This window comes from Labrus mixtus, chromosome 11 (assembly GCF_963584025.1).
Source record: "Labrus mixtus chromosome 11, fLabMix1.1, whole genome shotgun sequence".
NCBI classification, from domain to species: domain Eukaryota; kingdom Metazoa; phylum Chordata; class Actinopteri; order Labriformes; family Labridae; genus Labrus; species Labrus mixtus.
This window is the reverse complement of record NC_083622.1, coordinates 4,913,563-4,928,718: the sequence shown is the minus strand read 5'-3', so window position 1 is coordinate 4,928,718 and position 15,156 is coordinate 4,913,563. Positions and strand designations below refer to the sequence as shown.

Below are 15,156 nucleotides of genomic sequence, written 5' to 3'. Positions count from 1 at the left end.
TGGTCTGACCTGGAGATCAAACCCACAACATCATCTGTGAGTCTGTGTGACCTCCTGAGTCTCCGACAGCCTCCGTGTGTTTACCTCTACAGAAAACTCTCCGATTAAAACTAAACACATCAAAGTATAAGGTTAATGTTTGTTTTATTTAAATAACTGATGTCTCTGCTTACACTATCATCCTTTTAAAACTTTCACAGGTCTCATTAAGACACTTTAGGTGCCGAAATGTGTCGGAAAATCCCCGCGTGTTGTCCAAACAGAGCGGGTATCATAGAGGTTTGAAGCCTGCTGTAATGAAATTAAAGAGTCCTCGTCCACAAACATGAGCTGAATCTGAAGAGATGAAGGTTTTCTAACTGATACGGGACGTTTTGTTCGTTTAAACAGATTCTCTGTGTGAGTTTTATCCCCATAAAGTTGAAGATAAAACACAAAGTGTCGCCACATTTCAGACAGGAGAAAGAGCGTCTGTGTGGGTTGACTCTTTACGGTTCTCATGTTCCCTATAAGTCCCGCCTCCTGTCGGTCTTCTCCACACGTTCAGTGAGAGATCAACATGGCAGAAGAAGCACCAGCAGCAGCAGCCCCGGTGGTGAAAACCCCGAAGAAGAAAGCGGCTCCCAAGCCGAAGTCTGATGGACCCTCCCTCCCGACGCTCATCATCAGCGCTGTGGCTGAGTCCAAAGAGCGCAAAGGTGTGTCCTTATCGGCCGTGAAGAAGGCACTGGCCGCTAAAGGTGTGGATGTGGTCAAGGCTAACAAACGCATCAACGCCGCCGTGGTGAAGCTGGTAACAAAGGGAACTTTGGCCCAGACTAAAGGCAGTGGTGCCTCCGGATCCTTCAAGCTCGCAAAGAAAGAGCCCAAAGCCGCCAAACCAGCAGCGAAGAAGGTGGCAAAGAAAGCTCCAGCCAAGGCAAAGAAGCCAGCAGCAAAGAAAGCGACACCCAAGAAGAAGACTCCAGTGAAGAAGGTAGCAGTCAAGAAGTCCCCAAAGAAGGTAGCAGCCAAGAAAACTCCAGTAAAGAAGGCAACCAAAAAGCCTGCTGCAAAGAGTCCCAAGAAGGCTGCCCCCAAGAAAGTGGTGAAGAAGACTCCAGTGAAAAAGGCTCCAGCTAAGAAAGCACCAGCAAAGAAGACTGCAGCGAAGAAGGCCAAGAAGTAAATCTTCACACCATCATTCAATGCATCAAAGGCTCTTTTAAGAGCCCCCACAACTTCCACTAAAGAGTCTGTCCTCAATGATACTATTTAGAATCATGTAATCTATATTTATTAATGTCACTAAATGTTGATGTCAGTTTTAGTGTTTATACTTGTGTCTTAGATTCTGTCACTATTCAGAGTATCATGTACAACTCAGGATAGTTATACTTTTATAATCAATCAAGTCACATCCATGTGTGTAATAAGATGACTACATATAGTACAGTCAAGAATAATCTCAGCGTAGAAGCTTATTTAGAGCTTCAACAGCTGAGGGAACAAACCTCTTTGTAAAGCGGGTCCTCTTCCAGGTCAGAGTCCTGATGAGGACAAACTCTTACATTATGGTCCTGTAAGGTACTAACAAGAGCTTAATTATGACCTATAAGCAGCCAGTATGCTTCTTATTAGCATGCTAATTAGCATCAAGTTAATGGTGAATATTGTGACCTTCATTTAAAGTGTTCAGACACTGAAAGATGATTCATCAATAAGGGTTATTGATCATCAACAAAAATAATGAAACATATGAAGAGTTTTCAATATTCATCATCTTATTGGACGAGGAGTTAAGGACACTCTGCAAAAGCCAATTTTACATGGATATAAAGTTTAAAGGAAACAGGACAGATACTTTTAATTATTTATTATTTGAGTTGTTTCCTTATTTAATTATTTAATTGTTCATTATTGATCCGTTGTTGTGGTTTCCAGTTTCCTCTTATCAAGAGTCAAAGCAGGTCTGGTATGAACATTAAAATATAAATTAATTTCAGCCAGTGTTAAACTCAGAATGAAACATCCTCACAGAATAAATCATCTTGGTTTAATGACCCTCTGTTGGCTGAATGTGCTCCATATGTCTCCACATGATTTTATTTTAACGCTGCTTCCAGAACTGTTTCACTGTTTCTGATATTATAATGATATGATGACCACCTTACTAGAAATACTTATTTATTTTGTTAAAATACATTTCAAAAACTAATCTGGACAGTGTGTCAAATAGGATGTGATGATGAGTAAAACATTGAAGCTGAAAGACATCTCAAACGAGAAAACAGTGACTGAATTATTTTTAGAAAATGATGTTTGGGATGTGTGCATTGGCATCAAAGGAACAAGAAATACAATCCCCCACATATTACATTAATATGTACCCAAATAAAGAGATTTTATTAATATAATAAATGTTCCTGCATTCATACCGTGGTATATCAGATTACTTATCTTTGGTGCATTTACATTTTAAGCTTCGACAGACTACACTGAAACACATTTTCTTGTTAATCGTTTCTATTAAGATAGGACCCATATTAATACAAACAACTAATAATAAACAATGTATACCCAAATATTATTACATGTGATAATGCCCTGCACTCAAATCATGGAGCAATATTATAGGAACACTACTTTTAGTAGCCTAATGTTAAAATATAAACACAGCATCTTTCTTCCAGAACTGTTCCTGAAAATATTATAATGATCATCTAATTTGAAATACGTCATGTCAAACGTGAACACAAACAGGATGTGCTGAGGAGTAAAACATTGAAGCCTTTGTTCAACTAGAAGCAGTTCAAACGAGGAATCAGCAACTGAATATTTCTCTTCGAGGACACCAACCTGTGCGCCATCCACGCCAAGAGGGTCACCATTATGCCCAAAGACATCCAGCTGGCCAGAAGGATCCGCGGAGAGAGAGCTTAATCTATCTACTTCTCCAAAACAACCACAACGGCTCTTTTAAGAGCCACCACATTTTACTAAAGAGATCTTCCTGTACTGTTTAATTCATAGTGATGAGTTTATTATTTAATTCTAGTCCCATGTTGTCAACTAGTTGGATGATGCAGTACTGCAACTACAGTAACATACAATGTAGTCATGGATACAATATATCGAAACCATAGTGAGAGCACAGTGAGCACAGACATATTATATATATATATATATATAAATTATTACCATAATACACACTACATTCAATTTGTTCGCCACTTAATTATATTTGAGGAGTTATTCAAATTAATCACCAGAGTTTCTCAGTTAGATAACCAGTACACATGTATATTTAATATGTATTATCTCTTATATAAAGAGACATTATCAATATTTTATCTCCCTCATGTTTCCTGTGAGGTGCAGATTTCTAGAACCATCGTTCAGTTAAAAGAACTTCAGTAAATCACCAGCACACTCTATGAACTCAGGAATCACTTCAATATAGACTTTCTAATTTTTACAATAAATGAATGAGTCCCATAAAAACATTGAAGTTGATACCATTACTTCTACGGGCCTTTAAGTTTGGATCACAAACGGGTTCACTGACGACCACTTGGAATAAACATAACAGTGATTCATGAAGACGGTTAAGATGCTACAGGATGCTCCTCATACAGATCCATATCATTTTTAAGTACTGATGACAAAATACTAACTTTAGTTATAGCCTGTAGATTAAAGGATACTGTACCTGATATTATAGACAATGATGAATGCAGGTTGAGATCCACCACATTAGATTAATTATCTTTAAAGACGCATGATGGGAACAAATAATGACCTCTAAAGACACAGTTCTCTGAACCACCACATACACATCAAAGTGACAAGTAGGCACAGTATGTGTGTCTTTATAACACACACACACACACACACACACACACACACACACACACACACACACACACACACACACACACACACACACACACACACACACACACACACACACACACACACAATCCATGCACATGATACAAAAGTCTTGTTATAAAAAGTGATTAATGCACTGAGGAAACACACAAGAAGATAATAAAACAGTCAAAGATAAGCTGGAAAAAAAAAGAACAAGATGATCTTTAAATCAACTAAACAGACTCAGATATAAGATATATGTTTAATCAAAACTACTTCAAAGTTAGATACTATATATAATATATATTCAGTTAAAAGGTCTTCAGTTTGCTTTTATAAATATCGACATGAAGCCGTGGAGATGAAACAATAATGATAATTATCAGGATATAAACGTTGTGTGTTGACCTCAGGTCTTCAGGTAAATTCATCCATCATCTGAGCATCACTTTAACTTTTCCTTTTGAACTTTACACTGTAAGGGAATTTAGATAAACTTGTGAAGTACTTTGGATTAGAGACTGCTTTGTGACTGACCAACTGGTAATTATCATCTCTATTAAGAACAGTGTGATTCCCTTTGCTCTGCTGTCCATGTTTGATTCTATTGTGTGGAGGTGTGGGAGCCTTTGGGTAGACGTTCTGCTGTTGATCGTCTGTGGGTGTGGTTGTTTTTTGTAGTGTTTATTGTTTTAAATGTTCTTTGATGTATTGAGACTGTAGGAGAGTTTGTCTCTTTTTAAAGTCACTGTGAGCGACCCTTCTGAAGAGAATCATGTCACATGTTTTCTCTCTGTGATTCATGTCTTAAAAGTTTCCTGAATCATAATACATCTTGTTTTTATTTCTTTAGAGAACTAGCAATGCTCCTACTTTTGGAAGTGATTCTCTCACAACACAATTAATAAAAAAAACTTTCTAAAGACTTGAGGGCTCTAGTGGGTTCATAAGACCATTAAGAGCTTTATTAAATTATTCTATAACAAACAGGTGTAATGTGTGCTATGTAGGGCACATAGAGATCATATACTCAAAGAGCATTTCAATTTTTTACCATCAATATAAACTGAAGCTTTTCTAATGTTTCTGTAGACATCTATGATACATTTTAATGGTTTTTAAAATGTCTCACAGAGTCATGAAGAATGAATGTATCCTCTTAGAGATATTTATTTTTCAATGATTCTAACTTGATATGTTCACCACATAGTTGATCGTTTTCATTTTTCCAAAGACAACATTTCTGATTTACTTATTTTCTTTGTAACAGTTTTATGTCTTTTTTCTGATATATTTATTATATTTTCAGAATTTGTGTTGATTTTGTGCTTTTGATAATACTATGTTCTTTATTAGTTCAGTTGTAAAATACTTTAAAATATAAAAATACTAAAATATGTTTTTACCCAACATTCAGTCATAATTTTTGAATGATGTTGTGCTGATAGAGTTTCCTATCCTCCTCTCCTGGATTTTTTTGATGACCTTCGCTGTCCGAGGTGCTGAAATTATTTCTGCTGCAGCATGTTGTGTCATTTGCTTAGAGACAGAATAAAAACAGAAATAATCTTCCTTCAACTTGGTGTGAATGACTTCGAGATGTTGAAGGTTTTCTGGTCAATGTGGAGGTCAGTCAGTCTAACAGGAATCCTGCTGCAGCTGCTGGTCAGAGGGGGGCGCTAATGCTTCATAAAAATAAATAATAACATATTCAATGTGTGCCCCTGTTAGATAAAGAAAGCATATTCATTTAAAGTCTAGGGCATACTTAAATGGGGGTGAATGTGATTATTACAATGAATGTCGGAAGGTATTCTAATGAGTCAGACATCCTGAAGATTAAAGCGTGAAAATGAAACAAAATAACAGATATGTTACATTCTCATTGAATGAGCTCAGTGCTTATGTCCATACTAAATAAATTAGAAAGAAGGATGAAGTTGTGCAGGATGATAACAAGTGAGTCTGACTGAACAAGTATTTTAATCCTAATCACAAAAATGATATAAATGAGAGTAAAAAAATAATGAAAATAATAATAATATTTACATACTAGTAAGGTAGACATCTTGTAGACACTTAATCACCTTAAAAGAATAGTATCTACCCCGTAACTTGTGATCGTCACAGTCCCAGTTTATACAATCTGTTCTCTCCAGTACAGTTAATAAAGTCAAGACCATTCAAAGTTGAAATAAATGTTTAGAAACGTATCAATTTAGAGGTGTCAATAATTAAGTAAATATACATAAACAGTTATAATCATATGAAATGTGTTTGACTCAAGGTGAATTGTCCTGCAGTGAATAAGTGATGATGGTCCAGTTATCACGATAAATCCAAACTACAGAAACTGTCTACATGTCATCAACAGCTTCTAACTGAAGGAGACAAAATAAAACACTTATTATTATGAATACTCAGTAACCAGGCTGTTCTGGAGAATCTGAACGATTTCACTAACAATCATGTGACAGTTACATCGGTTTCCTTAAGATTTTATTTCATTCTAAATAAAAAAAATCAAAAGAAAATTAACCTCACTGAAAGTTAACAACAAGAAAGCTATGGTTCTTTGACTACAATAACTTTCATGTCCTTTGGTCATATTCAAAAAAGAATTACAATTTGATAAATAGAGAATAAAAACTTTTATCTTGTCTCCAATATGTATTTTACTTACTTTTCAACTGTTTTGCCCTTGTCCCACACTCAAACCTCATGTTCAATGATGAAAATGTATTATAAATCATGATTAATCATATGAATGTTGATATACTTTTATTAAGTAGTACTTAAACAATCAAAAAACATGTTAGTATTTAATGTGAGATAATTGAAAATACACATTTTTACTCAAAATATATCTGTCACACAGTTTAACCGTCATTTCCACCACACTGATGTATTTTTCCACCAAAAAGTCTGAAAGAGAGATTGATTAGTTCTATTTCGTATAGGCTTCGCCCTCTAAGGCTATCGCTATTGGGTTTATCCCTCGCGCACCTGTGCAGCACTGAAAGAGTTGTAGTCCACGCCCACCCACAAGGTGGGCCCCACCCACAGTCCACCCCAGGTATATAACCGGCTGAGACCTTGTGTTCTGTTCCCTCTTTTCTTCAGCGCTCGAATGGGCACTGTTGTGAGTTAGGAATTAACAAAGTCCAGTGTGGCCATGGTTCCCGGCTCTGATCCCTTATCGGGAGGGGGCAGCAGTGGACCCGAAGTCAGTGAGAGCTTCGGTAGCTACCTATGGAGGTGGGGCCCACCTCGTGGGTGGGCGTGGACCTACAACTCTTTCAGTGCTGTGCAGGTGCACGAGGGATAAACCCAATAGCGATAGCCTTAGAGGGCGAAGCCTATACGAAATAGAATCTGGAGTTACAGTTGTAACTATCGATTTGTAATGTAAAACACGCTGTACCTCCATAGAAGTTTGTAGGTGGAAAGATTTTTTTAAGTTAAATAAATGTCTTTTGTAAGCATTATGTGCGAGATATCAAATCAGAACTAAAATGTAAATCTAGCTTGCGGTTTTTCCCAAAATACTGTAAAAATGTAATTTCCATCACCATCATATCCACCTCATTTCCTACTAGTGGAAATTACATTTATACTGTTATGCTGACAATATGGACTGTACAAATAAATAGCAGTAAAACTATGATTACAGATTAATTTAACCTATTTTTTAACCTATACCTAACAGTATTAACATAATCCAACATTAGATTTCAGTTACACAGGTAGAACTAGGCAAATTAGATCACCTCATGGGACTTTGATAAGTGTGATTTGGTAAATGTCTTCCGACAAGTTCACCGGGTCAAAAGTGCACCAAGTTGAAGAAACACCCAAACACTGTAAACCTGATTCAAGATTTATTTGAACAGCGGAAATGTTTATGCTGTCTAATCTTTTTATTTTGTTTATCGATGGTCGTTTTTCAAGAGATGCAGCTCTCAGAGTGATCAATGGTGGACGCTACTTTCCAAAATGCATTTTGGCCTCCAGGCCTCAGCTCCGGTCACGTGACTTAAAGCTATGAATTTACGCGTCTTGCGCTCAGCCTCGAGTGAACAAATCTCAGCCAATCCTGTGTGAGCAACAGCACATGGTTGTTTGCTTCAACACCAAATATATACTGCTTTCTGACACTCACTTCGATATCAGTCACTGAGATCACCATTCAGAAAACATGCCTGAAACCGTGAAAGCGCCCAAGAAGGGCTCAAAGAAAGCCGTCTCAAAGGCAACCAAGACCGGCAAAAAGAGGAGAAAGTCCAGGAAAGAGAGCTACGCCATCTACGTCTACAAAGTCCTGAAGCAGGTTCACCCCGATACCGGTATCTCCTCTAAGGCTATGGGCATCATGAACTCGTTCGTGAGCGACATCTTTGAGCGCATCGCCGGGGAGTCCTCTCGTCTGGCTCAGTACAACAAGCGCTCCACCATCACCTCCAGGGAGATCCAGACCGCTGTCCGCCTGCTGCTGCCCGGTGAGCTGGCTAAACACGCCGTGTCTGAGGGCACCAAGGCTGTGACGAAGTACACCAGCTCAAAGTAAACCCGCTGATCACCAGCAACAAAACGGTCCTTTTAAGGACCACCCAACACTTCATCTAAGAGCTGAAATCCTGATTGTCCGATTATATCATGTCATACCAGGCTGTTCACCATGTAAAATTTCTATATTTTTTATATTCTATAAAAGTCCAACAGCCCCAGCCTTGATTATGCTTATTCTAATATCTACATTCAAATAAGGCTTGATTGAAACTAATTTATCATACAATCATTCAGGCTAAATCAATAATTTGCTCAAGTCAAATATGTCAGTGAAAAATTGTTTTCTAAGTCAATGCACATGCTGATAGTGGTCTGAAATTCAACAAAAGAATTGTAACAAGTTGTATTCAGCTAACGACTTGATGCAGAGAGTCCTGACTTATATTGAAATATAGCCTAAATTAATTGTCATTGACTGCAGTAAAATCAATTTGACGCATTGTAGACAACATCGGACTGGCAAGCTCTTACTCCACTTTTAAATCTCTTTCAAAAACATTTTTACAAATGTGCTTTTAGGGGATTTGTTGTTTGAGTGTGTTTTTCTTTTTTGTTTATTACTAATTATGGTAGAATCCAGGGCAGTATCTTAAATCTCTTACCTCCTTTATGGTTTCAATCTGCTTCTTTCATTCCTTTTTATCTTTTCAATGTTTTTATATTGACTTTTCCTCTTCTGTGATTTTTTTGCTAATTTTAATTTTGTCTACTGTATTCTTCTAATTTGTATAATTTATAGAACTCCTGTATTGTACTCCTCACATTTCTGTATATATATATTTTTAAAGCACTTTGTAACCCTGTTTTGTGCTACATAAATAAAGTGTACCATTATTATTATTGGCTATACCAAGTATGAGATCAAGATATTTCAAGATTACTGAATATATATTGGGTTACTCAAATGTTCAAGTGCTAACCCTAATCAGAGAGATAATAATAAAATGTATTCTGTAAGTATTAAAAGCGTTTATTATTCTGCTATCTAGATATAGTGTCAGTTATATAAAGCATGATTGGAGTCAATTTATCATACAAGGTAAACTAAATCAAAAGTTGCATCCTGTATTTCTCCTCTATGGGGATGAAATATGATGCAGAGAATATCTTCATTCATTTAAATTTACATGAATGTCATTACTAGCTAGTACGGTTTTATAATTATCGTATGGATACAACATACACTTCCTCAGCAAACGGATGAGAGATTATGGAGGTGGACTTAAATTTTTTCTTAATGGATTTAATCTTAAATGTTATGAATGTGCAGCAGACAGATACATACACCAACTTTCTGTCAGGTTATTTCCCTTATTTAGTTTATGAGATGCTGAACCACATTAGTTGTCATGTGTAAATATATTTGTCTAAATATGGAGGAACTCTTCAGATGGAGTGTGTGACGTTAATATCGCGTATGTTAAGCATTTGCAGACATCACCTTATTTGGTTTATCAGAAGATACACCAACATTACAACTTAAAATTGATCATATTAATTATGGAGGAACTCTTCAGATGGAGTGTGTGGCTCTTAAAAGAGCCTTTGGGTTTCAGTTTAAGTGGGTCAGGAACAGGTTTAACCTCCGAAGCCGTACAGAGTACGTCCCTGTCTCTTGAGAGCGTAAACCACATCCATGGCGGTCACGGTCTTCCTTTTAGCATGCTCGGTATAGGTGACGGCATCACGGATGACGTTCTCCAGGAACACCTTCAACACACCACGGGTCTCCTCGTAGATCAGACCAGAGATACGCTTCACTCCACCACGACGAGCCAGACGGCGGATAGCGGGCTTGGTGATTCCCTGGATGTTATCACGGAGAACTTTACGGTGACGCTTAGCGCCTCCTTTACCGAGTCCTTTACCTCCCTTTCCTCTTCCAGACATCGTAACAGTTCAGTTGTAGTAGGCTGAATAAGTCTGAATTAGGATTCACGTTTTTTTAAATCTAGTCTCTGAGAACCTTATTGAAGTCAGAGGGCTGCTTTCTTCTTCTTCGGTCATGTTTTTTCAAAGCAATTAGCGCCCCCTCTGAGCAGCAGCATGAGTCAGGGACAGCGTGACTTCTGTTAGAATGACTGAGCTCCACATGGACCAGAAAACATTCAACATCTTGGAGTGAAATCATTCACACCGAGATGAAGGAAGATTATTACTGTTTGTATTCTGTTTCGAAACAAATGACACAACATGCTGCAGCAGGGATCATTTCAGCACCTCGGACAGCGAAGGTCATGAAAAACATCCAGGAGAGGAGGACAGGAAGCTCTAACTAACAGCTCCTTTCAATAAATGATGGCTGGATGTTGAAACAGAGAAAAAAAGTATTTTACCACTGAATAAAATAAGGGACACATTATTTTCAAAAGCACAAAATCAACACAAATTCATATAATAAATATGCTTAGAGAGCAGGGAAAAGTCATAAAACTACAAATAACTCAAAACGTTGCCTTCATGTGAGTTTCTGCAACAACAGAGCAGCAAATTCATTCTAGATTTTTGTTGTTTTGTTTTTTTTCTTCTCTAAAGACACTAAAGACATGTTGTATTGTATTCCTTTGAGATTTTCATTTAAATATAGGCTACACGACTCGCCATTCATATGCTGTTAACATAGGTTTATATTCAAGTGTAATGTAACTAAAAGGACACAAAGAGTGAGTGTGTTTATATGGAGTTGAGTATCCAGGTTTGAGCTTTTTCATGGTTTTCATCATATTCGGGATATGATGTTTACATGGAAAACATAAAAAAACATGATTTTATTGAATCTGTTTCATCCTTTCTCTTAAAAACAAAAACTATCTAAATCAAATTGGGAGTCCAGAACAGAAATACGATTTATTTATTACATATACTACTTGTAGCAGCCAAGAAGGCAATAACATTGAACTGGCTTAAGAGAAACCCCCCCCAACCCACGAGTCTTGGAAATTAGTTGTCAAAGGAATTTACATAATGGAAAAGATAACTTTCAAAATAAGACTGCAAAATGTAAAATTCCTTGACAGATGGTTTCCATGGCAACACGTGACGGAGGATGTTTAAATACAGGTTGGCAAGGGAAAATGTGGTGATATCTTAATTTAATAAAATATATAATTAATAGGGGATGTATGGAAACACTATTTTGGTTGCAAAAACTGAAAGTAAATCATGGTTATGTCATTGGTAATGTGTGTGTCACTTTTTTGTTTTGGTCTGTTTTGTTTTGGGTTTGTGTGTGTGGGTTTTTTTTTTATGTGGGTTGCTGTTTTTTTGTTGTTATATATTTAAAAAAAATAATGAATGCAAAACAAATTGGGAGTCCAGTAGGCTGATTAGAGAGTCACAGCTTCACCCAGAATCCCTGTACATCAGACAGTTACAGAGGATATCAGGCTCTGTTTGAAAAGATGACTCCCATCCTTTAAATGTTGATTTTCAGCTCCTCCCGTCAGGGCGTTGATATCAAGTACCACCCTGCAAAATGAAGAGATACAAGAACAGCTTTATCCCAGCAGCCATCAGTGAGATGAACAGGACATAATGCAGTAGTGATCTTCTTTTGGAGGTTTATTTATTGATCTCTTATCTGCACGTTTTCACTGATGGCTAATTTGTATCTAGTTTTTACTCACCATGTTTTACTCATTGATGGTTCTTACTGTTATCTTGTTTTTATTTGTCTTATTCTCACTGATGGGTTACTTTATCTTGTTTTTGCTAAGATCTTTTCATTTTAGTATTGAGCACTGTTGTCACTTCATCATGTTTTGTCCTGTGCTGTGGTTTGTATGTAAAAGGAGGCCGACTCACTTACTGTAAACAAATCTACCTACATGTACAAATAAAGTGACCTTACCATAATGGATATCAATGATCTTATGGATACACACAAAAAGCATGTGGAGAAAGACTTCCCCCCACAAAGAAGGATAGAAAGTATGCTATATTAGGACAAATAAATGAAAAGGCCATAAACAGAACAAATTTCACTACTGAGATGTATTTCTGTCCTGTTTGTAACAAAACATCCAGATGATTTTACTCTGTGTGTTGTTTCATTCACAGGTTTCTACTTAATATAATTTCACAAATATTCTTCTTACTTTGGTACACTTCATTAAAAATGTAGAGATAGGACAGATCCCGGTGTAATAACGGCATCAGGTCAGATATTGACATAATTTATGTATCGGATATCGGACTGAATGCACACACAGTCTCACATTCAAACTGAGCTGTAAGAAGTAAAACTGAATGGCAAGTGTGTAAAAATGTGTCTTCAGTCTGGATTTAAAAACAGAGACAGTGTCATCAGATCGTACATCAACAGGAAGACTGTTCCAAAGCTGAGGAGTCACTACAGAAAATATTTGACCTTAGTCTGGACTGAGGAACTACTAGGAGGCCTGACCCTGCAGATCTCAGAGGCCGTTTTGGTTGGAAAGGAGTTCATTATTGTAGTCTGGTGCCTGGCCATGTAAAGCCCGGATCCTAAAAGAAACGGGTAACCAATTCAAAGAGGCTAGAAATGGGGTGATGTGAGCAAAGTGTTTTGTCTTCATCAGAAGTCTGGCTGCACTAAGGCAGGAGAACTGGGGTTGCAAAAGTCAAGGTGAGATGAAGTAATGGCATGAATGATTTGTATCACTCTGTTTCACATCCAGTCTGTTGACTCTTGTTGTCATCTGTCCTGTGTGCAATGGTTAGAAATGTTCAGAGAGACATACTTATCGATAATACTTCATTGATCCCCAGAGGGGAAATTCGGGCGTTGCAGCAGCACAAGACAAGAATTTACATAAAAAGCTTCAATATATTTCCTATTTATTCACAAACACTGTTAATAGACTTTTCAAAGTAAAGAGATACAGCTCGATAAGCAGCCAATTTACTCACAACTCATATTTTATACTTATAAGATCTAAATCATTTCTACTCAATTATATGAACTGTTTCCAAATTAAAGTGCTGAATAAAATGTGTCCAATCCCTGAGCATGTTCTTCATTCAAATATAAATTCAAACCTATAGTTAAACCTATAGACAGAAAACTGTTCTCCACACAAACTCAAACTGATGTGATGTATTCAGTCTCTGTCAGCACAGGAATGATTCATTATGTTGTTAGATTATTACATCGTATTATTATAAACCTTTAACTTTGTGTCCTGTTGATGAATTCTATCATTTGGTCTGACCTAGAGATCAAACCCACAACATCATCTGTGAGTCTGTGTGACCTCCTGAGTCTCCGACAGCCTCCGTGTGTTTACCTCTACAGAAAACTCTCCGATTAAAACTAAACACATCAAAGTATAAGGTTAATGTTTGTTTTATTCAAATAACTGATGTCTCTGCTTACACTATCATCCTTTTAAAACTTTCACAGGTCTCATTAAGACACTTTAGGAGCCGAAATGTGTCGGAAAATCCCCGAGTGTTGTCCAATCAGAGCGGGTATCATAGAGGTTTGAAGCCTGCTGTAATTAAATGAAAGAGTCCTCGTCCACAAACATGAGCTGAATCTGAAGAGATGAAGGTTTTCTAACTGATACGGGACGTTTTTTCCGTTTAAACAGATTCTCTGTGTGAGTTTTAGCCCCATAAAGTTGAAGATAAAACACAAAGTGTCGCCACATTTCAGGCGGGAATAGAGCGTCTGTGTGGGTTGACTCTTCACGGTTCTCATGTGCCTTTTATTACTCGCCTCCTGTCGGTCTTCTCCACACGTCCAGTGAGAGATCAACATGGCAGAAGAAGCACCAGCAGCAGCAGCCCCAGTGGTGAAAACCCCGAAGAAGAAATCGGCTCCCAAGCCGAAGTCTGATGGACCCTCCCTCCCGACGCTCATCATCAGCGCTGTGGCTGAGTCCAAAGAGCGCAAAGGTGTGTCCTTATCGGCCGTGAAGAAGGCACTGGCCGCTAAAGGTGTGGATGTGGTCAAGGCTAACAAACGCATCAACGCCGCCGTGGTTAAGCTGGTAACAACGGGAACTTTGGCCCAGACTAAAGGCAGTGGTGCCTCCGGATCTTTCAAGCTCGCAAAGAAAGAGCCCAAAGCCGCCAAACCTGCAGCGAAGAAGGTGGCAAAGAAAGCTCCAGCCAAGGCGAAGAAGCCCGCTGCAAAGAAAGCGACACCCAAGAAGAAGACTCCAGTGAAGAAAGTAGCAGTCAAGAAGTCCCCGAAGAAGGTAGCAGCCAAGAAAACTCCAGTGAAGAAGGCAACCAAAAAGCCTGCTGCAAAGAGTCCCAAGAAGGCTGCTCCCAAGAAAGTGGTGAAGAAGACTCCAGTGAAAAAGGCTCCAGCTAAGAAAACAGCAGTGAAGAAGACTGCAGCCAAGAAGGCCAAGAAGTAAATCTTCACACCAGCATTCAATGCATCAAAGGCTCTTTTAAGAGCCCCCACAACTTCTACTAAAGAGTCTGTCCTCAATGATACTATTTAGAATCATGTAATCTATATTTAGAAGCTGCTGAATGTTGACATCAGCTTTTAGTGTTTACACTTCTCAGTCTTTTTTCTAGATTCTGTCATTACTTTTCAGAGTATTATCTACAAAATACAGGATAGTTTTTATAATCATTTAATAATGTAGGTCTTTGTGTAAACACCTCAATGAGTGTAATAAGTTGAATACATGCAGTACAGTCAAGAACAATCTCAGCTCAGTTTATTTGATCAAATGGACCTTCAACATTTTGATTAATCTATATCTATAGAAACAGAATTTAGACAAT

The 15,156-nt window shown here is 37.7% G+C and overlaps 4 protein-coding genes across 4 annotated transcripts; 3 read left to right on the top strand and 1 right to left on the bottom strand.

Moving 5' to 3' along the window:
* The first annotated feature begins 529 nt into the window (after nucleotides 1–529).
* Nucleotides 530–1,168, top strand: LOC132983411 (histone H1-like). Its single transcript, XM_061049698.1, has one exon. It carries the CDS (start codon nucleotides 560–562, stop codon nucleotides 1,166–1,168), a length of 609 nt encoding a protein of 202 aa, XP_060905681.1. The 5' UTR covers nucleotides 530–559.
* A 6,885-nt stretch (nucleotides 1,169–8,053) lies between these two features.
* On the top strand, nucleotides 8,054–8,504 carry LOC132983103 (histone H2B-like). The gene has a single exon (XM_061049349.1). It carries the CDS (start codon nucleotides 8,054–8,056, stop codon nucleotides 8,420–8,422), a length of 369 nt encoding a protein of 122 aa, XP_060905332.1. The 3' UTR covers nucleotides 8,423–8,504.
* Nucleotides 8,505–9,978: 1,474 nt separating this feature from the next.
* LOC132983394 (histone H4) lies at nucleotides 9,979–10,357 on the bottom strand. The gene has a single exon (XM_061049679.1). It carries the CDS (start codon nucleotides 10,312–10,314, stop codon nucleotides 10,003–10,005), a length of 312 nt encoding a protein of 103 aa, XP_060905662.1. The 5' UTR covers nucleotides 10,315–10,357; the 3' UTR covers nucleotides 9,979–10,002.
* A 3,793-nt stretch (nucleotides 10,358–14,150) lies between these two features.
* On the top strand, nucleotides 14,151–14,984 carry LOC132983398 (histone H1-like). The gene has a single exon (XM_061049682.1). It carries the CDS (start codon nucleotides 14,166–14,168, stop codon nucleotides 14,772–14,774), a length of 609 nt encoding a protein of 202 aa, XP_060905665.1. The 5' UTR covers nucleotides 14,151–14,165; the 3' UTR covers nucleotides 14,775–14,984.
* The last annotated feature ends 172 nt before the right edge of the window (nucleotides 14,985–15,156 follow it).

What these genes read in the sequence shown, in the direction of transcription:
- LOC132983411 (XM_061049698.1), top strand. Translation starts at nt 560, where the DNA reads ATGGCAGAAGAAGCACCAGCAGCAGCAGCCCCGGTGGTGAAAACCCCG.
- LOC132983103 (XM_061049349.1), top strand. Translation starts at nt 8,054, where the DNA reads ATGCCTGAAACCGTGAAAGCGCCCAAGAAGGGCTCAAAGAAAGCCGTC.
- LOC132983394 (XM_061049679.1), bottom strand. Translation starts at nt 10,314, where the DNA reads ATGTCTGGAAGAGGAAAGGGAGGTAAAGGACTCGGTAAAGGAGGCGCT.
- LOC132983398 (XM_061049682.1), top strand. Translation starts at nt 14,166, where the DNA reads ATGGCAGAAGAAGCACCAGCAGCAGCAGCCCCAGTGGTGAAAACCCCG.